Source organism: Apus apus, chromosome Z, assembly GCF_020740795.1.
Source record: "Apus apus isolate bApuApu2 chromosome Z, bApuApu2.pri.cur, whole genome shotgun sequence".
NCBI lineage: Eukaryota > Metazoa > Chordata > Aves > Apodiformes > Apodidae > Apus > Apus apus.
In genome coordinates this window covers 58620568-58646292 of record NC_067312.1, presented here as the reverse complement: position 1 = coordinate 58646292, position 25725 = coordinate 58620568, and the positions used below count along the sequence as shown (strand labels likewise).

The following is a 25725-nucleotide window of genomic DNA, read 5'->3' as shown; positions in this document are numbered from 1 at the left end:
TCCTCAGCCCAAGGATGCCTTGAATTATTCTGAGAGGTCCAGGACCAATGTGCTGATAGGAATAGTAGATCCAGGCACAAACCCAGCATTTGAGGGCATAGGATGAGCCTTATTGCTGGACAATATCTTTGTTATAGCATTGCACTGAATGCTGCCTACAACCTTACAGGTTTCTTTCTGAGACATCTGAGATGTCTAGAGATATCCAAGTTTTTGTTGTTTGATTTGCAGTGAGAGAAATAACCCAAAAGTGGTGGGTTTTTTAATAGATATATACATATATAAAAATATACATGCATATATCTATGTAAATATGCATGCACTTGAACAAGCAAATAACCTTTTGGTGTATGAAGACCCTTCTCAGTCACTCAAATCAGAAACAAATGCCATTGAGCTAGGTAATGTGAAGCCACACAGAAATATATACGTCTAAAGAAAGTATTAATATTTTGTGATTTATCTGAGTTATTTTCCTAAAAAAATTTAGTGGCAGCTAGGCTCTTAAGCATCAGTAAAATTTAGGAGATTCTCAGGGTCCTATTATGTATAAGTTTGTCTGAACTGCCAAGTCAGCACCTTATTTAAGCTACGTAGGAGTTTATCTGAATTGCCAGATCAGCACCTCAATATGGATATACAAGAACATGTAGCTGAAATAACAAGAACTGACAGTTCCATATACTCCTTGGGGCAGAGAAACAAACTGATTATGCTTCTAAATATTTCAGCTCTCTTCCAGTAAAAATTCCTGGCAAACCACATCAGATTTCTCTGCAGATGTTCATCGAGTAAACAAACAGAGCGGCAATCCCAGTCCAGTCTTTAGCAAATTGGCTGGAATAGTAGGCTTCCTGCAATATAAGACCATCACTCTTAATTACACAGATGCCTTGATGTTCTCCTCTGTTCTAAAGGAACTAGGAGGCTGCTATGATATCCAAGTTAGTAGCTATACTGACAAATGAGGCAGTGGATCCATGATTAAAAAGCTACCAGCAATTACCACATTTATTGTCAGAAGTGCTTTGAACATTATAGTGTTAATAATACTAAGCTGAGGCAATTATCCATGAAGAAAAAGTCAATGTAATATTAGGTTTACTGAGTGCTTTGTGCTCAAACATGTGATCAAAACCTTCTAGGAAGATTTGTTCTTTCTTTGGCTCCCCAAGGAAGAGTAAAGACTATGCAGTGGTCCTGTACATATTTTAATGCTGACAAGTATTAAATGTGTGTCCAACACATTTTTCTGGTACATGTACGTATAAAACAAGACACAATCTTGCTCTCCATAAACAGATTTCTAATTTTTATTATATTGAAAGAAAATAAGTATGTGCAAACTGATCTCTTGTCTAGCTGTCACTACTCCCAATTGTGATGTCTTTGTTTTTCTACTCCCTATCTTAAAATACTCTGATAACCTAGACACAATTAAAAAAAATAATTATGCACTCTCTGGGCTTAGCAATACATGACTGATTGTCTCACCAGGAGCTGCTGCTTCCTGCGGGCAGGAAAGAAGCTTGGTCCTTGCATTTCTTTTAGCAGGACACCATACTTTACTGAGTCATGATCCAAACTTAACAGTCTTCTCTGTGATAAGTTATATAAAGGTAATATAATGGTATATATAAAAGGCTGTATATGAAGTATTTATGTAAGGTAATATATAGGTAATGATAGAAGGTAATATAACCACCAGTATAGAACACTCATTTAAAGTTTTTCTGTCAGTGTGTTCCTTATTTGCGTGACCAACATAAAGATTCCCTGGAGGGCTGTGCATTTTTATCTGTACTGTACAGATACGGATACAACTCTTAACGATGATTGCAGAGACCATTTGGGTTTCCAGAAAGAAATATTAGAATTTTTCATCGAAAAATCTTCTGAACTTGCAGTGTCATTACCAAAATGTCCCCAAGTAATGACATGCAAAACATTTCCTCCAAAAACAAACAAAAAAAAATCATAGCCTTCAATCAGGTGAAGCTAGTATTATTGAATAGCTACAGAGCTGGATTTTTCTAGAAGATTATCCTCTATTTGTTCTGTGACTCGTTTACTCAGGGTAGTGCACAGAACTATCTCCATAGCACAGTGATGGTTTCCGTAGCACGAAATGGAGTAGGAGATGATTTGCAATACTTCCAAAGAAAAACTTTGAATTTTCTTCCTTTTTAGTTTGACTTGTCTTTCTAAAACAGTGTTAATGAAATGAAAGCTTGAAAACTTCTGTTGACTTTTAGAAAATCAGATTTCTACCCCTGATGTTGGTGTCAGGGAAGCATGATAGAATTTAGCATCTTGAGTTCATGAAACTTAATAGACATTTATGCAGAAGGGTGGAATCACAATTCAACACAATTCAACATCTCACAATTCAACTGCTGCTGCTGTCTGAAGTCCTGAGATTTTTTGTGCTAAATTCCTCTACAACTTAAAATATTTTTTGAGGAAATGGTCTTGTCAGTGCCAAAAACCCAGGTGGTATCTCTAGTGGGATATCCACGCAAGTGTTCTTCTAACCATCTTAACTTATAAAGATTTAAGGAAACAATCACTCACCCCAAAACCAAATCATTATAAGAATGAATGGAAATAGTTCCAAGGAGAAAAGGGTGGAGAGAGAAAATTGTTAAATGTGGGTTTGAATGTCTGTACCAATGTAAGAATTGAGTAGGGAAGGTCTCTGGGGAACATGGCAGAGGGGCAACAGAGCCAGGGTGCCTCAGTGGCCCTGGTGGTCTGCTGCAAGGCTGGCCTCCCACTTACTGCAATGCTTTGGTAGCTGTCAATGACTTACATGCAAATGTTTACCTATCTCTATTTATGTGGGTCCTTATATGTTTAGGTATCTTGATAAGGCATGAATGGATTATCCAGAAAGACTTGCCAGAAGGATATAGGAAAGGGGGAATTTGTATTTATTTATTAATTTTTTAAAATGCATTCATAGACTATAGGTCCTAGCTCATTGTACTGCAGAGCAGAGGGTAGGGGCATATAAACAATTTTTTTTCTTCCTTGATGTAATCCTTAATTGAAAAAAGTCTCTGTAATTTATGTGACTGGTGCTGGCTATTATTAAGCACAATGCTTAAGAGTAGTGCAAAAAGGATAAAGGCTGGAAAAAGAAAATAAAGAAAACAGCAATGGAAAAAAGTTAAATGGTTATGTTATGTATATAGGAAACAAACAGGGTTTTAGGCTTTTCCCTGTGGAAGAATAATGTCCCTCCAGTTCACAGAACAATGGGTAATATATTATAAATGTCCTCAGATTATTGTAGGTGTTATTATTTGAATAATTGTGGGAGGCTGCTAAAATATTTTGTGCTGATTATGCTGAACTTCAGAAAAAATCAGTGTCTGCAACCAGAGAATAATGGATTAAGAAAGCACAACAAAACTGGCCTATTCATAAATAAAATAAAATAAAACAAAATAAAATAAAAAAAATAATAATAATTTATCACTTAGCAGTCCAGAGAGAAATTTCAGAGAAATAGCATGACACAGAAAAAATATATAATTCAGCAAGAATTCAAAGGAACAACAGCAGACCCTAAAGAGGTCAGACAGTAGCAAATAAGAATTAAAGACGAAACTCCTGAATAAATTGATCATTATGCAAAAAATAAAAATAGCTACTCTGTCTGCAGGAAGTAAAGAGATGCTGGATTGGGAGGATCTGAGGAGGATGCTGACTTTTTGGATTATATTTATGGATGAGGAAAGAGACAGGAGTGGGAACATGGATGGCTGTCCCATGGGAAGGTGGTGCTGTAAGCTGCCTTTGCCATGCAGTAAAAGAAACATCCTCAGGGGACGTGCAATAAATCTCTGTGAATCTCTGGTCTTTAAAAGACATAACACCTAAGGATTGGAGTTTTGCACTGCTCAATAAAAGTACCAGCCAGTAGCCTTTAAATGTGTAGCTGGGCTCGATCCTTGGTCTTCTGCTCAAAAACCAAGAGCTGCAACCATCCTTCAAGCCATGTTGTGTGATAATGGCAACAACAGACATGGGTTTCATCCCTGAGGTTCTCACCCAGGCTGAGTGAGCTCTAGGTAAGTTTCCTTCACTACTGGACAAGATTCAGTCTAGTCTCTCTCCAACCAGAGTGAGCACTCATGCCCAGGTTTGATGAGAAAGAGAAGACTTGCAGGACTGAGATAGCTCTTTCCTCCATCTTTTTCAAGCTGTTCAGTCAGGTTTGAAATAATCAGTGGTGCACTGAATCAAAAGAAAAGTAATTGACTTCTTACTTTTTTGTCAAGGGTGTTAATCTGAAGGCAGTCATATCCACTTTTACTGTTAAGTATTGGCAAGTATGCTGTGGGAGCCTATAGTAGCCTGTAGACTACCACATGTCTGCGTGAGAGATTTCTGGTGGTCTGAAACCCTGCAGAAACCCCTCTTCATTACTTCTTTGCCTTGCCTCTCATGTTGTGACTGTCCATCTGGAAATCTGACATGTCTACACTGTGTTCTCAGGTCAGCCATCTCTTTCACACATGGTATATCTGACACTTTTTGGAAGAGTTGGATTCTCTGCATGGGTGCACTTTGGCTGAACCACAACTGCAAAGCAGACCCATTATGCTTCAGAAGCATACTTCATACTTGCTGAGTGTTTGTACACAGAGGAAACCTTGGGCAGGAGGGGGAAGAATTACATTGTTAGTGTTACAGTGGCAAAGAAGCCTGATATAAATTTTATTTTATGTGAAACATTTTTGCTAGTGTTGTCATAGCAAGTTCTGTAAACAAACTCATTTATCTGGAACTTTCTCTTTGCTACATACCAATCTATATGTATTTTTCTACTTTTTATTTCTTGGTTACATCTGCAAGAGTAAGATTTCCTGATTTAGATTTTGACTGAGTTAGTATAAATGCAACATTTTATAGTTATCTCCATACAAAGTCTTGTAAAGTAAATATATATCAGCATTTCCTGTTGATTACCCAAGTTTGAAAAAAGCTTTTAATGCTGGGATTCTGTGAGGGAAGTTGCATTGACAAGTAGGTTTTGACCGAGGCTGATTCTTAGAAGAAATTTCATACAGCTAAATATGTGACTTCAGAGGAGGAAAAAATCCACAGAATTTGAGATAATAATGCAACTTTCCCATTAGACTAGTTATTTCACTTGGGAAACTCTCTGCATGATAACCCAGACTCTTGAGTTGAGGGGATGAATGAACGAAGCTCTTCAGAATAGCTTCACCTGTGATTGGCAGCTTGCCTAACAGGAGGCTATTGAATTCAGCTGCAACAACCCATCATAGAGTATCACTAAATAATTAGAAAAAAACCTTTCCTTTGCCTTATGTTATCCTAAACTCCAGAGGTCAAATCATAATAGTCCACATTTTCTAAAAGCTAATCAGGTTAGCTTCAGCTGCCATTGATCTCAAAGCAGAAAAGCCACCTCAGTTGCACTTTCTTCCTGATTATTCTTTTATGCTCTCACTGAAAACCATGAGGACCCTGTGAAGGCCAGACTGGTGTATAAGTGATGAAGAGAAAGTCAGAAACTAGTCAAAAGGCTTTGGATAAGTTGATTTTATTACTTTTATTATGATGAGCATTAAAATGCTTGCAAGAATATTATAATCTTTTTCATAGAAAATGGGTATTGTAATCAACCTGGAGTCTTCTCAAAAGCTGTTGGTTGAAAACAAAATCAGCAAGGACTGTAGCACAGCTATTCCTCAGCTTTTCCCCTGCTCACTCTGTTTGTCTATTTTATGAAGTGCCAGAAGTTTTAGAAATCAGCAGTCAAAGGGATCATCTGAGCAATTAACAGGTTTTAACGTCCTCCTCAAAGATATTACCTACCTTGCCAGAGCTTCAAAGAAGGATTTTCTTACTGTGGGCAAATTATGAGGCAAAGTAAACTTAGAGAAAGTTCACCAAGTTTTCCTAGCTCTTCTTGATGTGCTTCTGTTTTACTTTCAGGTTTACTTGTTTAAATTTTACTTCCTACACAAGTACTGCTTTGCCACACAGTAAATCCCAGACTGGGATAGTGATGGAAATTGTTCCACTGCCCATATACTCTGGATTCAGGTGACAATGCTGCCTTTGTGATCTCACTTTCATTTCCTTCTTGGCCTTTTGAATTTCTTTTTACTTTTTATCTCACTCTTTTAAAGTATCTCCTTCACAGGCTTTTGTGAGTTTTTATATGTGTCTAGGAGACGTGCAAGTTTAATCCAACTGTGCAAGCCCTAGTAGCAGCAGGACTGGAAAGAGTAGTAAAGAAGAAAATTTGCTATATAGCAAAAGCAGATGTGTAGAAATGGAGCTCAAAAATGGTAATTCCAGAATGAATATAAACTCCTGAGCACTGATGAAAAGCAAAACTGTAATAACATGGGTACTGAGCTGTTTTTATTTGTCTGCGAGTTCATATGATGCTGTGTCATATCACAAGTACTTGCTGCTCAGGCTAGGTCAGAGAGATCACGCTTGCCTGTGAAACACGGCAGGTCTTGCTTGGCAAAGAGTGGCCGACAGCAGAGCTTTGGAACAGAGTCTTTGTGACTCTGAGTTTTTCACCTGAGAAACAGGGAGAATTACTGGAATTAGTTGTTTAGAACCAATTTGCAATAAAAACAGACAATCTTTTGGGTCCCTACGGTGTTAAATACTACATGCATGTGTAGCAAGTAGTGATCGCAGGTTCCAAAATCGTAATTATCTAAGCACAGGAGACCACTGAAAAGACCCTCCTTTCTGTAACGGTGTTGCAATAACAGACAACAATGTTGAAGTGTCTTGCCGGAGTACTTGCCACTCTAGAGATAAACTCATTTACCTCACATAATATTATCAGCGTATAAGCCACAATGAAAAGAGTGTTCTCTCTGTGAAGAAATCAAGGGAAGAGAATTGCAGCACTACTATCCTTGCTTGATTTGAAGGAGGAGGATGTTTGTCTCCTGAAAAAGTAATTATGAGTCCATAAAAACAATACAGCATTGTTTTTGCTAATTTTTATGAAATTCAACAGTATTAGTTGGGGAAGAACCCCCAAACCCCTAGACCTCTCACCTATCAATACAAAACTGGCTTGAGAACAAATGAGAGTGGATTTGAAAAGATCTGGTCTTTGATCTGTTTGGATTAACATCCCTTTGTTAGTGATTTGGTTTTTATTTGCATGAATAAGATGTAGAAATATTTGTAAATTAGTATATAGAAAATTTGCATTTTATTTTAGGTATTTTTCACACTCTGAGGATGGAAAAGACATGGTTATCAGAAATTTTCAATGTCCATACTGGCAAAGACTGAGACCTTCCTGTGTGATGAATGAACACAATGATGTAGGAGTATCAAAGAGAAAGAGCTGCTGAGTTCAGAACTTGGGATTGCAGTAATATATTGATTTATTAATGGGACCTAATTAAACAGAAACTCAGTGAACTGTACATTCTGGATCGATACCAGAAATGCAACGTATAAATTACACTAACAGACAGTTATAAAACATTAGGAAACACCTACAAACTTATAAAGACTCTTCTGTAGTAAACCACAAGAAGGTCTAATCCTACCCACATGCACACATGCAGGCACAGTTACAAACACATGAAGATCAGGCATACCCTGTCCCTGTACAGGCCTTGGGTGTCACAAACATCTCCTCCAAACTCATGTGAGCCCCCTGAAGTGCTGACCAAGAGCAGGAGCATGCCTACCCTGGGTGTATGCAAGTTTGGTCTACAGCTTCAAGGCAGACCTCCAGGAATACTTTTTGAAGGAATCAACTGCAGGTACATAGAATTAAAATAACAATTGTTGTGTTCCCACTCCCATTGTATGCAATACAGAGTATGTGAGACTGTTTTTAAAAACTGGGCATTCACAACTCTGCTTCTACATTATGAATGGCCCCTTATGTTTCTGCGCCGTCTAGTGTACAGTGGGGCAGGTTAGATTAGATCTATGAAGCTGTGACGTTTGGTAGCACAGTTAGTGAGGCAAGTGAGGCTGGGAGGTCTCTGACTACATTTGCTGTCCCCTTTCATTGCAAAACCATGTGTCCCACTGCGAAGTCTGAAGTGAGATTGCCTAATTTCAACATTCCTTTTTGGTTCTGCAACCCAAGAATCCCTGCTCTGTGCTTTTATTAAACTTTTCAAGAATGAAAAATAAGAGAGGAACAACAACAACAACAAATCCCCAAAAAAGGGAATTTGATTTTTTCAATTTTCCTTATTGCTTTTTAATTTCAAGAGTAAAATTGCTTCATCAAGGAATTAGTGAATTGTAATTATCCCGATTTCTCCTCATTATTTAGGAAAGTTGGAGCAAGGATTGAGACTAACCTTTCTGGGTTTAATAATAGGTGAGTTTTCTTCAGTCCCTTCACCTCCATTCTCTTCTTTCCACAGTGTCCAGTACTTAAACTGTTTTACTTCTCCACCTGCTTTGATTAGCTGCCAAGAAAATTCTAGTTGTCAACTCAGCTGTCAGGCTAGTAATTTTAAGAAGGTTCTTGAGGCTGGCTTTTAACATACTGTGCAAGTAACTTACTTGGCTATATTATATTTCCTAGGCACCTTTCTACTTTGTTAATGCGAATGGAATCTTGATTTGTGGAGTACATGTGTAGCTTGCTACCCCCTTCAACTGTTAGGAAATATTTCTTGGTTTATTGTAAAATTTTGTTGTACAGTAAATATGGTTAGTGTCCACAGTGAGTTAATATCTTAAATCTCCTTTTGTGAAAGGGTAAAATAATCTAAAGGGAAAAAAAAACAGATAACAAATTGGTTGAAGAATACCGCACTTCACAGAAAAATATTGGTTTTCATCCAAAAGAAGTTTTTGAGAACTTGTACAATTTCTGGAAAGGAGTGATATAATATTTGTGTATGAAAGCTGCATTAATATAAACTATGCTTCAGTGTGTGTAAGTAGAGTTAAATACGAAATACAGTGAGTTTGCTTTTGTCCTGTAGGGGAATCACTATTCTGCTTTGCAGGGTGACGTCATTAACAAGTGATGCACAACAAATTAATTTGAAAATGTGAATTCAGGCAGATGCTCCCAGCAAAAGGCCAATGAATGTGAATGGCTCAGCTATTTGAGGTACAAGCTTTATTAATAATTTATTAATCAGTGAGCAATGTGGTGAGCACACCTCCATCAGATTTGCTTCAGAGAAAAAATCTGGGATGTCTTTAGATGTAAAATATAAAGTTTCACCAAAGTTTTCAGGTGAAAAATTTCAGACAGTTAAAGGGAGAAAATATCATACTTTGACAGAAGTAAAAAATGCCCAAAATATTAATATACTTTAAGTATCAATCACCTTAAATTATGACAGAACATCATCTTGCTTAAGGTCTGTGTTTGTATTGCTTTTGTCATTTTGTGAATAAAAGCAGCTGTGCTTCCATTGAGGATCTTAGATGAAATTGAAGAACTTAATTCAATGGTTTGTCTTCCACATGACATGTAAGCATACCTAGCAGTGCCTAGATAAATTTCAGGTCAAAATAATCTTGAAAACTCCTCAATTTTAATGTTTTCCCCAGGCAGTCTGAGGCACAATTCATGTTTATATCAAAAATCTCCAAAAGACTTGCAAAGAAGCAAAAACACTTTGACACATCCCAGCTGAATCTGAGATTCTGACAAATACCTCTTAAATAGGTAAGCTTTGACATTTCTACATAGCATTTATTCAGTTTGCTGATGTCTAGTGACCATAGTTTAATTTTGGAAACAGATCAAATTTTGAGGAAATTATTACATTCCTTGTAAGACTCAAAAGAATATGGTCCTTTACAGAAATCATGACCTAATTTTGAAAAGAAGTGCGTGAAGCATGTGGTGGTAACAATTCATTCTGCATCAGTGGCACATGAAATCCAACAGCATGTTTCTTTGGTGTTATGAGATGTTCTGGTGTGGCACATAGTCACACACTGGTCTGACAGAAGTAGGGACAAAGGTGTTAACTCTGATTTTCATTGCCAGACTCCTCAAGTAATGACAACCAGCTCTCTCATGGCTCCAGATTCTCTCTCTCATCTGTGTACACTACTCTCCACCCAGCTCTTAGTAAGAATTTGTGACCTTGTTTGCATTAATGACCCATTTTTAATATCTTTTTGAGGAGATAATAAATGAATAAAAGGTGGTGTAAATAAAGCTGGTGATTTATTGTGCTGTCATTCAAATATTTTTCTAGGTCCACTTGTAAATGCTGCAGCTGCAGAGGTTTCTGCTGCAGCTCCTGAATAAATGCATGTCCCTTAATTGATATTTGCATGCTGTATCTCAGGTTACCTGTGAGGACTGAGCAACAGGAAGAAATCAAAGTCATGTCTGATCAGACTTAATGGCTGGTACAGCCGAGTTACATGTCAGTTAAATTATACAAACCATTATTCTGCTTTATTTTATATGAAATTGCCATTAATTTATACATATTCATTGTAAATCTGAGAATAATAACAGAACCCTGCTGGCATCTAATATTCTGTGTCTTCAGACGGCAGACAAATTCCATTAAGTTAATAGACTTCGGTATGTAGCTCCTAAGATTTTATTTGTTCTGAACTCTGAGAGATATTGGCACTGGTCAGTACACTGTCATTAAAGGTGACTAGATATGGAGAATAGCTAATTCTTTGGAATATCTCTGTAGATGTCCCCATGCAGGAGCTGCAGGACTGAAGGGTGCCTGTGGGCTAAAGCTGGAGACATGAAGTCAGTAATTATCTCAGATGCACCACCTAGGTCTGTTTCAGTTTATCCCTTCACAAGATAGACCTAGACAGGCTGGAGAGTTGGGTGGGGAGAAACGTGATGAAATTCAGCAAGGGGAAGTGTAGAGTCTTGCATCTGGGGAAGAACAATCCCATGTACCAGTACAGGTTGGGGGCTGAGCTGCTGGAGAGTAGTGTAGGAGAAAGGGACCTGGGGGTCCTGGTGGACAGGAGGATGACCATGAGCCATCAATATGCCCTTGTGGCCAAGAAGGCCAATGGTATCCTGGGGTGTATTAGAAAGGGTGTGGTTAGCAGGTCAAGAGAAGTTCTCCTCCCCCTCTATTGTGCATTGGTGAGGCAGCATCTGGAGTATTGTGTCCAGTTCTGGGACCCTCAGCTCAAGAAGGACAGGGAACTGCTGGAAAGAGTCCAGCACAGAGCCACAAAGATGATTAAGGGAGTGGAACAACTCCCTTATGAGGAAAGGCTGAGGGAGCTGGGTCTCTTTAGCTTGGAGAAGAGGAGAGTGAGGGATGACCTCATCAGTGTTTACAAATATGTAAAGGGTGAGTGTCTAGAGAACAGAGCCAGGCTTTCTTCAGCGATGTCCAGTCGAGGGGCAACGGGTGCAAACTGGAACATAGGAGGTTCCATGTAGACATCAGAAAAAAAACTTCTTTACTGTGAGAGTGACAGAGCACTGGAACAGGCTGCCCAGAGAGGTTGTGGAGTCTCTTCTCTGGAGACATTCAAAACCAGCCTGTACACGTTCCTGTGTGATGTGCTCTAGGTGATCCTGCTCTGGCATGAGGGTTGGACTAGATGATCTTTCGAGGTCTCTTTCAACTCCTAAGATTCTGTGATTCTGTGATTCTGTGTAAAGTTGGAGATATTTCTTCCCTCTCCAGTGGGAAATTTAACTTCACTTATATAATTAAATAAAGCTAAGCTTGGCAGGTCTGGGGTTTCTGGGGTTTGAAGCACTGGTGGTTTCACTTAGACCCGGTAGATGGGTGGTTTGAGGAGGGTGCAGAGCTCAGATGAGTGCTTCAGGTGCTGTGCTCTGGTACTCTGATTGCCCAGCCTGTCAAATGTCTAGGAGGTTAGTAAAAGGAAGTGAAAGCAAAGGACAATTGCTCAAATGGTTTGAGGAAAAGGCACGGGACTCAGAGGCAGTAATCTCAAATAAGCATGCAGAAGATGAGAGTTAAATGATTCCCTGCTTTAGCACTGTGATTTCTGTTTGCATTCCTGAAATGTCCCTGCTGGTCTCAGTGATATACCTAATTTTTCATCATAAGCTATCATTGTGCTTTCTCCACTTGCTTCTTATTAAAACTTTCTCCTGAAAGGTAAAAATAATCTCAGATTTATAGGTAGTTGAACATAGACTTTAAAATGTTTTAATTACTCAAACTGACCTGAATTTATAGCTTTCTCAAACCCTAATGCCACTTTTCCTATTTTGTTTTTTAAGTCCTCCATCTTGGATTTAATTTGTAGAGAACCTCTATGACAGAAGAATGTTATCAGTTCCTCTTGGTGAAGGAACGTGGTGGGAGATGTGTGACTGGGCCAGTTCTCCCAGAGGGAACAGGATGGTGTCTTTGTGGGATCTGTGGGTAGGGTAAATGTGGTGGTAGTAATTCAGAAACATTTAGTGCCTGACTCTTGCAGTAAAATTTACTCCTTTCTTTCAGAGTACCAATGCCTTCTACAGCAGTTACAGCTTGCAAAGCTCTCTTTCACCATGCAGTTTGAAGAATGAACTACATACTACACAGAAATTAACACTTCTCCTATCTGCTTTCAAAAGCCAGTGGTGGCTGGTGAAGGCAACACAGCTTTCTTAGTGAAGTGAGGGTCCCAAAGAGCTATACAGGAAACACCAAAAAAAAGTATCAGGACAAGGATCTCCGGGTCTGCATTGGCACAGGGTATTAAACTAACAGGTGAAGATGTATGTAACTGTGCTTTGACTTATATGAATGTGTGGCTTTACTAAAAAAAGGCCATTAGTGGTTGCGTATATCCTGAAAGACACAAATCAAGTAAGAAAAATTACCCTGGACTAGGGGTTTTAAAGAAAAAATGATTTTAAATAAAATAGTTCATAAAATATGAAACTAGCACATTTTCTTGCAAGTGATGATAAAGCATAATTTGGGATAGGATCTCTTCTGGAAGTGGCCTGTTTTTATGACAGTACTTAGCCACGAATGTTCAAAAACTATGTTTCTTCTCTTAGTGGTGCAGTGATAAATCAGACAAATGTCAAATGGGTTGCAAAAAAGCTACCTATGTTTGAAAAGGACATGACTCAGTCTAAAACCTGCATGTAATCACAAGTCTCTTTGAGTGAGGCCTGGAATGCAAATGATTTCAAGGAATCCTTGGAAAAGACTCTGGTTATTTGTACTTAGTTACATAGCAATATTTGCTCACTTCTATCACAGCAGAACCAAGATCCCAAGTGATTGTGCCTTTGCTGATCCTGTCAGCAGCCATGACCCTGGTTATCCTAACCAAACAATTTGCTGGTGAGGACAGCAGAGCTATTGCTAGTCCCATATTTAGGTTTTCTTTGAAGGGGAATCAGAGCACTGGTGCAGATGCATACCTGAGGATCAGGACTGATGCTAATCTGAGAAGCCAAGTGAGTTAAAACCCCTTGAGCACAGTGCCATGCAATGTGAGAAGAAAACCCCAGCTTGAAAATACACAAATTAAAAGGCATCCAAATAAAGTTTGGAAGGGGAATAAAGCGAATGATGGTAAGACATCATCCTTCTTTTGTTTTCCTGCTTTAATCTGTCTCTTGTAATCAACAGAGTGACCTGGTTTATATTTTTATTGTTTATAACCATCTCAGAGCAGATAAAATATCAGCAAAGAACATTGCTTGTAGTTTTTAATTTTTAAATCTTTGCCCTTGCACTCAAATTTTGCAGATAATCTTCCCTTAGTGTGTCCTTGCATTTCTTCAACATCCATTCTCTTGTTTGGTTTACTGAGCTTCATCCCACTTTCCTGTTTCATATTATCCTGCAAGACATTACAAGGAGTGAGAAGCTTGCCTCTTATTTACACCTTCTTGATGAGCAGATTGCCTCCTGCCAGTAATTCTCTGAGATTAGCTACCTAAAGTGTTAGATATGTGTTTAAAAATATCTTTAACTTTAAAACAGTCACTCTCTGTTTAAAGGATTATGTGTTTTATTATGTGGCAGGTCCTGATGCATGGACTATGGATTTAAGAGGTCAGAACAACAAAATTCCTTTCTTTTCCTCTTTCTCTCGCCTTGGTGACAGTGTGCTTGGAGTAGACCATGTGAAATCACATCCAGTTTCCATTATATGCAGATTGTTTTTCCTTTTCCTGTCATCCAAAAAGTATTTAAAAAAAATCTAGAAAAGGTGACTGCAAATTTAGGAAGGCTGCTAAGGCTGGATACTCTGGATTACCTATTGTTACTTGATTACATAATCTTATTTTTATTGGTATTACCATTATAATATTTTGAATTTGTGCTTGGTGATTTAGAAATCATGGAAAGGAAAGTAGAAAAAAAACAACCAAAAAGATGATTCCTAATCAAACATCATGAAATCTAAGCTAATGGACTGGCTGGATTAGGGTATGTATATTTTAATTGTTACATTTCAAGTTAATGGCTCCTTTAGTTTCCAACCACCCATTTTGAAAAGCAAACCTTACTAGAGATGTCAATATTTGAAGCTACTGAAGTGTAGGTAAAATCCACTCCATAGATACTAGTTTATTCTTTCGAGAAAGAGTAAAAATTAATAAAAAGACGAGCACCTATCTCCATCAGTTAATCTATTCACAAAAATATAATCTATTACATGAATAGTAATTTCTTACATCCTTACTGATAAGTTAAAGCTTTAATATTCTTCAGGCTTTTAGCTTCTTTCATGCTTTTTCCAGCTCTGCCAGTGCAGGTCATGTAGTCATTTAGTATACAAAATGGGAATACATTTAGATCTTAAAATCAGACAGTAAAAATTTACCCAATGTGAGGTGATTTAAATAAACATGTGCAGGCTGGGTCTTATTTTGATCTCATAGGATTTTATACCATTGCAACCCCAGCAATTAAATGTTGTTTCTTGATACTTCATTTTGTAACAGAGTTCAGAACCAGCTCTTTTGTATTATGTAGCAGAGCTCTGGAAAGCTGTCTTTTCCCTTTCCTTCAGGCTTTATGGTGGAGTTATGTGGTCAACTGCATAGATACACAAGTGTTTTTAGGGTTTTATCTTTCTTACATAAAAGACCACTGGGAAGAGACTTCTTTTTGTACTGGTTCACATGGCAGGATTAATGGGCATGACAAGTAAATTCTAACTGATTAATGTGGGTAACAGCAAGTTCTTTAACACACACCATCTGCAGGGAAGGTTTATGAATTTGCTTGTACATTGAATCATAGAATCATAGGGGTTGAAAGGGACCTCTGAAGATCATCAAGTCCAACCTCCCTGCTACAACACGAACACCTAGCGCAGATCACACAGGAATGCATCCAGACAGTTCTTAAAAGTCTCCAGAGAAGGAGATTTCACAGTCTCTCTGGGGACCCTGTTTCAGTGCTCTGTAACCCTCACAGTAAAGAAGGTCTTCCTCATGTTCAGGTGGAACTTCCTGTGCTCAAGTTTGAATCCATTGCCCCTCATCCTATCACAGTGCACAAGTGAAAAGAGGTTGTCCCTGCCTTCTTGTCCCTGCCCAGCCCTCAAGTATTTACAGACATTAATCAGATCCCCTCTTAGTCTTCCCTTCTCTAGACATTTGACATTTCACCTGCATTTTCTTCTGCAATCTGCCTTCCCAAAAGCACTTTCTAGTGTGAAGACATGACTGAGAAAAACAGTAAGTCTGCTTTAAGGCACTGGTTTGGACTAATCAGTTATCTCTGTGTCATCGGGTGCCTGTTTGTGTTACTCTCTCTGTGCAGGCTTTTTCATTTATCAAAGCTCATTTTATTGCCTTCTGCTCCTGCTGCTTTCATCACTATGGCAGCTGAATGTTTTGTTCAATTGTGTTCTACTCTGTACTGTTACCTGTAAATTTGTCTGGAGAAGCACTGGAAAAAAAAAGGCATGGAGCACAATATCTGAGATCTACTTGTTTGTAAGAGCAGTATATTTTAATGAACAGTTTAACTAAGAGCCACTAGCAAATACTTCAGCCTTACTTCCTTAAAGAAGAATCATAGAATCATTAAAGTTGGAAGGGACCTTAAAGATCATCAATTCCAACCCCCCTGCCATGAGCAGGGAACCCTACCACTAGACCAGGTTGCACAAAACCTCATCCAACCTGGCCTTAAAAACCTCCAGGGATGGGTCATCAACAACCTCCCTAGGCAACCCATTCCATTTCTTCACCACCCTTATAGTGAAGAATTTCTTCCTAATATCTAACCTAAATCTCCTCTCTCTCAGTTTAAAATCATTACCCCTTGTCCTATCACTATCTTCTCTAATGAAAAGCTCTTCCGCAGCTTTCCTGTAGGCCTGTTTCAAGTACTGGAAAGCTGCTATAAGGTCACTCTGGAGCCTTCTATTCGCTAGCCTGAGCAGCCCCAGCTCTCTCAGCCTGTCTTCATAGCAGAGATGTTCCAGGCCTGTGATCATCTTGGTGGCCCTTCTCTGGACCCTCTCCAGCAGGTCTGTATCTCTCCTGTGCTGAGGGCACCAGAGCTGGTTGCAGTATTCCAGGTGGGGTCTCACCAGAGCAGAGTAGAGGGGCATATTGAAAGTATGACTAGAGGGGAATATTGAAAGTTGAGTCTAAAGAGAAAACCTTGAATATCTGAATCGGAGGAAGTTTGTTCCTGTTAGGACCGCAATGGGCTTGACGGACTTCAGTTCACATTTACCTTGCAGTGTGTCTTCTTCTCCTCCTGGCATTTTGAACAGACTTTTTTTGTGCAGAGTGAGCAGGAAGATGCTGAGAAGGCAGGCTGTGATGAAGCAAATCTAGGAAAGTCCGTGGTGGGAACTGTTGCCCCTTGCCTCCTCTGCATTGCAGAAATTCTTTGGCTGCAGAAGCTGCTTGACAGTCAGGTCCACTCCATTTGAATCCCATGTTTTCTGGAAACTGGAGCTCTTATCAGGTGTCTGCAACATATTTCTTATACATTCCACTGTTGACAGGCTGTCAATGTAAATTTGTTTCTGAAGTGAATATAGTGCTGGAGAAATATGTAAGGGTTTACCTCATTTTGACTGCCCTGGCCCATATATTTGAGTTTTCAGCCCAGAGCAGGCCCCTGTGAAAGGTTCTGTGCTAATTTAATGCTAACACATGAAATGTTAATGCTGAAATTTGCACAATGAGAATCCATGAAAAAGATTTTTTACCTATCTGTTTTTCCTGACCAACTATCCAAAATGACTATTCAAAGTAAGGGATTTCCATTTCTATTCCTTCTTATGCCTGTGTCACTCCTAGATTTCTCCAATGTCCTATCCATGAATGAATATTGAAATATGCATCTCTCTCCTTGATTGGTTTACATAGGCACTGTGTGGCACTGAGTTCGGTGAGTAGGTGGTGGTGGTGAATCAGAGCTCAGGTGAAAACTAATGGCTTTATTTTGATGATGGGATAGAGTACACGCTCAGTAACTTTGCAGATGACACTAAGGTGGGTGGAACTGTTAATCTGCCTGAGGGCAGGGAGGCTCTGTAGAGGGATCTGGGCAGGCTTAATCGATGGGCCAAGGCCAATGGCATGAGTTTCAATAAGGCCAAATGTTGGGTCCTGCACTTTGGCCACAACAACCCCCAGCAGCACTATAGGCCTGGGGAGGAGTGGCTGGAGAGCTGCCCAGCAGAGGGACCTAGGGGTGCTGATTGACAGCTGGCTGAACATGAGCCAGCAGTGTGCCCAGGTGGCCAAGGCCAATGGCATCCTGGCCTGCATAAGGAATAGTGTGGCCAGCAGGACCAGGGAGGTGATCTCACCTCTGTAATCAGCACTGGTGAGGCTGCACCTTGAGTACTGTGTGCAGTTTTGGATCACTTACTACAGAGAGGACATTGAGCTACTCGGATGTGTTCAAACAAGGGCAATGAAGTTGGTGAAGGACTTGGAGGGTATGTCTTTCAACGAGCAGCTGAGGGAGCTGGGGTTGTTTAGCCTAGAGAAAAGGAGGCTGAGGGGAGACCTTATCGCTCCCTACAGCTGTTGTAAAGGGAGTTGTAAGGAGCTGGGGACTGGTTTGTTCAGGAAAGGTACAAGTGATAGGATGGGAGGTAATGGCTTCAAGTTGTGCCAGAGGAGATTTAGATTGGATGTGAGGAAGAATTTCATCAAAAGGGTTGTCAAGTATCAGAAGAGGATGCCCAAGGCATTGGTGTAGTCACTATCCTTGGAGGTATTTAAGAGTCATATAGACATAGCACTCAGGGATATGGTTTAGTTAAGGACTTGCAGTTAGGTTAATGGTTGGACTTGATGATATTGAAGGTATTTTCCATCCAAGGTAGTCTGTGATTCTGTGAAAATCAGGATTTGATGAGGACATTAAACTCAATTACATACTTAAATAAAAGAGAACAATTTCTACCACAGCAAAGCCAAGTTGTGCTGCTTGTCTGGAATTTAGCAAAAACACCTTTCCTGGTAGTGCACAGCATTCATATTTTCCCCCTTAAAAGTGTTTTTACATTCCATGTTGAAATGCATTTTCATTTGTTTGCTTTTGTTTTACGTTTAGAAGCTTCTGTGAGTTTAAATCTAATAAATGTTTTCCATGTCAGTGACGATATCTATGTTTAAAGCAAAGTAAGTCTTAGAGGCAATTGTTTGGTGGAGACTGTAGATTGAAACAGAGCACAAAAATAAATGGTAAATATCTTTGGGTTTGATTATTTTTTCTTCTAAAAAGCTGCATTTCATCTGAATGAAAATGCATAAAATCCTATTAAAATTGGTTCCCCATCTTTCAAATATGCTGTAAGACTAATTCTGACAAAGCTGACATTTTATATTCTCCTATAATGACTTAGGAAAGATAATAAAAATACTCTACTACAGTCACTATAAAACTTGGTATGAGGTGAACATTACATTTGATATAGATATACTTAGTACTATGCCAGTAAAAACAGAAAAGGACATTATTGAATTCTTCTTTTACTTCCACTAGGTTAAATTTTCAGCAGCCTTGTAGGCTTACAACATTCTTTGCTAATATTGTTCTTAGTGAAAAAGCTGAACTTTAATAATTTGTCAGATTAACCCAAAATTAATGTTTTAATCTATTTTTTTTCTTCAGTTAATGAGATGAAAAAGAAATCAATTATTCACCAGAAGATCCTACACCCTGCCAGGCTTCATCTTTGCAGATGAGTTTATGAAGCACAAGCTGTACAAATCTCATTCTTTCAGGTGAGCTCCCATTAAAGGTCTGAAGAGACAAGCTGCTTGCACCACAGTGCTTCCACCAGTGATCTCATCTTAAGGGAAACTCCTGAATGTGTCTCTGGCCTGACCAAAAATTTCATAAGTAATCCCACACTTATCACATAATTACTGCTACAATGCTTTTTTTCGTCCTTCTAAATCACTGCTAAAAGCAACCTTTAATCAAGTTTTTTTACATGTGATCATGCTGGATATCTCCCATTCAGCTTAGTTTTGAGTAGCTAGTTACAGGATACTGTAACACTCAGAAGAAATATACCACTGCTGAAGTGGAAAGATCAAAGTCTTTTGAGAGGGCTTTTTTTTTTTTTTTTAAATTTGTTTGTTTTTGGTTTTGCTTGAAGAACATTAAAAGGTCTCCATCCTCTGAGAAACAGAGTAGCCAAAGACAACATATGCAAAAGCATCTCAGTATCTTAGGACCCAGTGTTTGACTGATTTTGAGATTTATTACCAAATTAATTTGAAAGATTTTTCCCAGATGCTGTATACAGTTTTTATAGTACCAATATGAAACAAAGATCAATTTTTTGTTTACAAATAGCTGCTTTATGGCTGAGCAACTCAATCCCTTCAGGTTGTTGGGCTAAAGGGTCACAAGTAGAAAGTTCATGCATGTTATCTACAGCATTGCCAAGGCCTGCCTGAGGTTTCACAGGCTATGCTATAGAGAAGTCCGGCCCAAATTTGCATGAAAGCCTTATCTTTTTTGTTTTGTTTTGTTTTTTGTTTGTTTGTTTGTTTGTTTGTTTGTTTTGTAAACACAGCAGAGAGGAAACTCTATTTATGGAAAATTCTAACAAGTGTAAGCTTCTTGTCTTTACACAGTTTACTAACTTCCAAATATTACATTCAGACACTTCTTCTTCCCTGAAGAGAAGTCTGTTAGTTGTGTTCATGAATTAACAATTAAAGGGCCTCTAATTCATAGTAAAATTCTTTTTATAACTTCAGAAAGTGCCCAAAAATCTTGCATATGGTATGAAAAGCAAATGAGGACACTGCATTCACATGAAAAATATTGCAGCTAGTGATGGTTGAAAACAATAAAAAAAGTCACAAAATACTTTAAATGCCAAGTTGACTTGAATTTCCTAGTCTTCTGTCCTTTCTTCATTATCTGAAGTTTTTACAAAATACCTTTTCCTGCAACCTCTTTTTATTACTAACTGCAACAAAATGAAGTCTATCAAAAGAACAGAAGGTTTGTTTTCATTTTAATGCCTTTTTTCTTTTGCCTTTCTGTGTCTTTTAAAACCTTTTCCAACTCCTAAACCTCAAAAGTGCTGGAAATACAGAAAGTGTTTGTTCTGGTTGGTTGGTTAGTTGTTCTTTTTCCCCCTTTTTTCCCCTTTTTTTGAAAGTCTGTATTAATCCCAGTCCCAAGATATTTTACAAAAATTTCAGACTGGCAAACAAAAATAGAAGAGGAAAAAGAAAATTTAACAGAGAAAAAAAAAAGTTCTAATATTTTTTCTTATGTTCAATTCATGAAAGAAAAGAAAGAAAACACATGAAAACACCAAACTTTTGATATTTGATTTGCAATATTTTCAATTCCAATGAAAACCTTGAGCTTTAAAAGCGAAACTAAATAAACCCTCTGAAATAATTTGATGTGTTTCTTCTGTTCTGAAAAAGGCCACTTTTGGTCAGGCAAACAGAAACAGGGGTAAGTATCTGACTGGCTTTAGTTGAAACACCTTCACAATTGTAGATCAGTTTTTGTAGGGAGTACATTTTCTCTGTGAATAGGAGGTGGTAATCATATGTCCTCTGCTTGCCTCAGGCTTTCCATGAGAGATACTAGTCTACTGCAAGGTAACAGCATCTTACCTTGGTTTCTACTGCAACCAGTTGTACACAGCAGCAGCTGTAGGGTCTGGGTCCAGCCAGGTTTGTAAATTCTTTTTTTTTTTTTTTTTTGCATTTGGTCTGTCAGAGTGGTCTTGCAATGTGACATTTCTCTTAAGATAACATGTTTTTTTTATTCCCAAAAATCTAATAAACTTCTTAGCAGGTTTTAGGTTTTTACAAAATAGCTTTCTGCCTGATACTCAGTCTTTCTGCTGTCTGGTTTTGACTACACATCACAGCTTGAATGATCTGATTGAGAAGAATAAAAGTTTAGTGTTTAGTGTGTTTATTTGGCTCATGCAGCCAGGGCTTTCCTTGGAAACAGAAAATTTATGTGGGAGGTCTCTTCAGCTTAGGAAAGACATACTTCCAGTGCCAGCAGACAGGTGCAGGATCAGGGAATGAAGGAGAGATACCAGTGATACCCAATTAACATTTTTTCTGGCTCTGGCAGCTCTGCTGGGTCACATGCCAACCCTGAAGGGATCAGGAGGGTGGATGGGGCAGGGGAAGCTTAATATAAAACCTGGGATAGATGAAGTTGATAAAACCATCTCTGTTTTAGTGAGGTTTTAAAGTCATATTGTGTGCTATGAGAGTGCTTTAATCTAAAAAGACCTTAAAAAAAAAATTTCTAAACTCTCAAGCCAAACCCCTTCCAGAGTATTTAAACATCACTTACAAGATCCAGCTACAGTAGCTTCATGTGTGCACCGGTTATAGGAGAAATGCCATGTGTTCTTCTGAGGCAGCTTTATGGCTCTTCTGTGTCACTGTGACAATGAATGTAGTGGCTGGGGGTCTGGCTTTAAGATCATGTCTCATTTTATATGAGGTTTGTACTAAACTTAGAAGATGTGCTTGTCTGACTGTGCTCTGATCCTGTGCTGACCTCTTGATTTCTTCTAGTTCAAAAAGTCTGGACTAGTTGACTAGCTGATTTGAATTGTTGCCCATTACAGCCACTTTTGTTGCATTTGCACAACCACAGTGTTGGCTTGGCAGCTCTCTGGTCTCCTGCTCTTGGACCTGTACGAAATGAACCTCCTTGACCTTCCTGGTGCACCAGAACCATTCAACGCCAGTCATAGCTTGCTAGAACAATGAATGCACAAAATACACAGTTGGCATTTTATTAACTTGCAGGATTATACTTTCAGCAACATTCCAGAAAGTAGTTTGTGTAAGATGCATTATCTGTTACACCCACATTTGAATTTCAATACTCATCAGTTCATAAGCAGCAAGAACTCCAGAGAAAGCAGGGATGGCATTTATCGTATTAGGCCATGTGTAACTAGAAAGAAAACAGCATTCTTATTCTGCCTCACCTGTTCTCTCTTTGTCACAAAATGCTATGCAGGGTGCCCTTTAGGTCTTCAGGGGCAGTTCTACAGGTTTTTTTTTTTTTGCTTGTACCAGAAAGCAAACTTTGAGCAGAAGTTCTTTTTTTCATGAGTGTGTATGCATTGCGTAGCTCAAACTGGGCAAGGGGTTTAGACAATCCTGCCAATATTAATCCTCACTGCAGCTGTTTCCTCCTGGATGGTGCTGAGTATGCTCCACCGTCTCTGATGGCACTGAGAGCTCTTACCTTGAAACTGGTTCTCAGTCAATTGTTTATTGTTGCTGCTCCTGATTCCCGTGGTGGATAAGCAGGCATGCAGGTTCCTCTGTCTGCTAGCACTGCCACACTAGCCCTGGCTTGAGGAGGAGGCTCCATGCAGATGTTCCTGCTTCTGCAGCTAGTTCACTCTTTCTTTCCCTGTCTTTGCCCTCCTATCCACAGACATATTAAAGAAATAGAGAAACCCTCACTGTGGTCTAAAGAGTCTGATTTAAGTGAATAGAGATTGATTATACCTGGGTAACATTTAGAAAAATAAGAGCCTCTAAGCTTCAAGAACCATTTAAGTTCTCTCTGTTTTCAGGGAGAGGATAGGATTTACCTGGGCCAAAATGAACAGGAGGTGCAGTAGAATTTTCTTGTAGGCAGTTGGAGTCTTTCTAATGTATTTCAGAGACTGCAGAGTAAGTTAAAAATAAATAGTGTTGTAACTCTGTTCTTAGTATCTCATTAAGTTTTATAAGTATAGGGGGAGGCAGAGAAGAAAAGAGGCAGGCTCATGTGCTGTTTTCACAAAGTTTGCAAGCTAGCAGTAGGTAGCTGTTAATCCTCACAATTTCTGATTGTTTCTCATATGCTTTTTCACACTTCACTTATGCATTGTGGAAATACTAAATCAGTGTAGTTTGCCACTGTGTACAGACATGAGGGGAAATCTTTTCTGTTTCCCCCTTCTCTCTCTCTCTCTGATGCAGAGCATAGAAATGAGAAGAAAAGGCATTCAGGAGAGCAAGTGAACAGCAGCAAAAACAACACAGCTGGAGAGCTGGAGGTAGCAGCAAGCTGAACACCAGAGAGGGCAGACAGACTGCAGAGAGCAGTTGTGGGAAAACACATCCTGGAACGGCTTTGAAAGAAGCATTTGGTTAAGATCTAACAAGTTAATCACTGTATGTTAATTGCTGTTAATGGCAAGTTTTAAAATAATAAAAGCAATCTATCTCATTCCAAAATAATTAGCCTTAATTACATGTTTGCATAGCGCATAGAAAGACATTTTGGTAGAGATCAGCCCAACATCTGTGTGTGCATAGCATATATAACTGCAATAGTTCTTTGTAAAACATCTGACAGATGTGGGATCAGTGGCTTTGCTGACAGTTTTCCAGGGATCTGAGCACCTACTTACTCTAATTTTCTGCAGGGGCTGCAGGTGCTCATGTTTCTGAAAATGAGGATCATTTCTCTGTTTTCTCCTAAGGTATGCCTGTTGTATTAGGCCTGGTTTTCATCTTGAGAAACAGAAGAGATGTTCTGGGACTTCATCAGAATGATGAGGGAACCACTGTTGGCCTTGAGATCTGATGCCTGTGGCAAGTTTTTTACAGATTTCCAATCCTGCTTGGCTCTTCTGTATCACATGTTTGAGTAATAATGCTCTTCTGCTGGCTGATAAGTGGCATTAATTCTCTTTGGGATTGTTGTGAAGTAATTTAGCTGGTGTGTAATTCAGTTTCTTTACACACAAGGAAAAGTTAATAAAGTTTTTGCTGTTTGTATTCAGTCATTACAGCACTCAGCCAAATCACTGGTGATACAAACTGAGAGGTACAAATATGAAATGGTAGGAATTTCTCATGCAGGTGTCTTGAGTAATTGAAACTATCTACACAGAAACCTTACTGAGAAAAAAAGGATAAAATATTATTATTGTCATCTTTATGCCCCTCGTAAAATCTAACAAGTGGTAAATGTACTTGGAAGGATAATTACTCTAGGTGAGCGGTACCTACCGAGGTCCCTGATTGAATAGGTTTGCTTAAACTGTTAATCTGTTAATTACTCTGACTTGTGCATTTGTTTCCATTGTAGCTATTGCTGCAGGATAGGTGGTTGGATTACTTCTTTTGCTTGGGGACTCTAAGTGATCTGAATGAAAACAGCTGGTTACCACCTTACTGTTTCTCTACATTTAGCGCTTTTCCAGCTCTTCTCTTCCTTCAAAAGCAAATGTCTCCAATGACAAGAGTAAATGACCCCTCAACAGCAAGCTTGGCACATACCTTCCTGGTTTCTGTAGACTGTGCTGCAAGCATCAGCATGTGGGTAGCTGATGCAGAGCCTAGTTTTTGTGCTGAGAGAATCTCCTCAGTGCTGCTTCTTTACAAACTGTTTTTGAGTGGATATGTCATTTACTGCACCTGGATAAGTGGGTTTGAGACCTATTAAAAGCTGGTTGTGAGGGTCTGAACTGCTAGGAGTGAGCAGAAGGAGGAGAGGTAGAGGTGTGGTGATGTGGCCATCATGGTGCTGTGAGTACTCCTGGCTCAGACCTTTTGCTCAGTCTCTGCTGAGGTTCCTAGGCATCATCTTCTGTGGCACTGCTGCAGCTCTGGCCTTTGGTGGAGTTCTTGTGATCCTGATGTACAAGAGCTACAGATATTTACTTCAGGAGTCTTTCTTGTCTGTCCCTGGCTGGCTGGCTCTTGCAGCTGCACTTATCTTGCTACCTACCGGAGTTTTGGCCATCTCTCTTTCTGCTAAGAGCTCCCGCTGCCAGCAAGGGACTCTTATGTACTTGCTTTTGGTGTTGCTTTGCCTAGAAATATCTTCTGGAGTTATGGCACACTCCTACTCTATTCGTATGGCTTCTGAACTGAAAAGCACTTTGGATCACCTTGTATCTCAATATAATAGGACACAATCCCAGGCTTCTGATAACAGGGTTGTGGATATGGTACAGATGAAGCTCCAGTGTTGCGGGGTCCAGAACTACACAGACTGGCTAAAGGCAACAGCTGCTTCTTGGCATTTTCCAGCTGAAAAAGCTCGTGTCCCTGAAAGCTGCTGTAAGGAGAAGTATTCTCACTGTGGGAGTGACTTAAGTCATCTGGAGTGGCTTTTTCAGGAAGGCTGTCTAAAGAAGCTGGAAGACCGGTTGTGTTTTGGTATGCTCTATGTGTTTTGGTGCTGTATTTTGCTAAGTGTCTTAGAGCTGTTGGCTGGTGTCAGCAATGGCATGCTCATGATAATGCCTTCTTGGAACTTCCAAATTCTGGACTCATCTAATTTCTCCAAGGCCTGA

The 25725-nt window shown here is 39.2% G+C and overlaps 1 protein-coding gene across 1 annotated transcript; it reads left to right on the top strand.

The window, feature by feature from the left end:
* The first annotated feature begins 313 nt into the window (after positions 1–313).
* LOC127396026 (tetraspanin-3-like) lies at positions 314–25725 on the top strand. Its single transcript, XM_051643576.1, has 2 exons — positions 314–401; positions 24899–25725. Exons 1-2 carry the CDS (start codon positions 314–316, stop codon positions 25723–25725), a joined length of 915 nt encoding a protein of 304 aa, XP_051499536.1.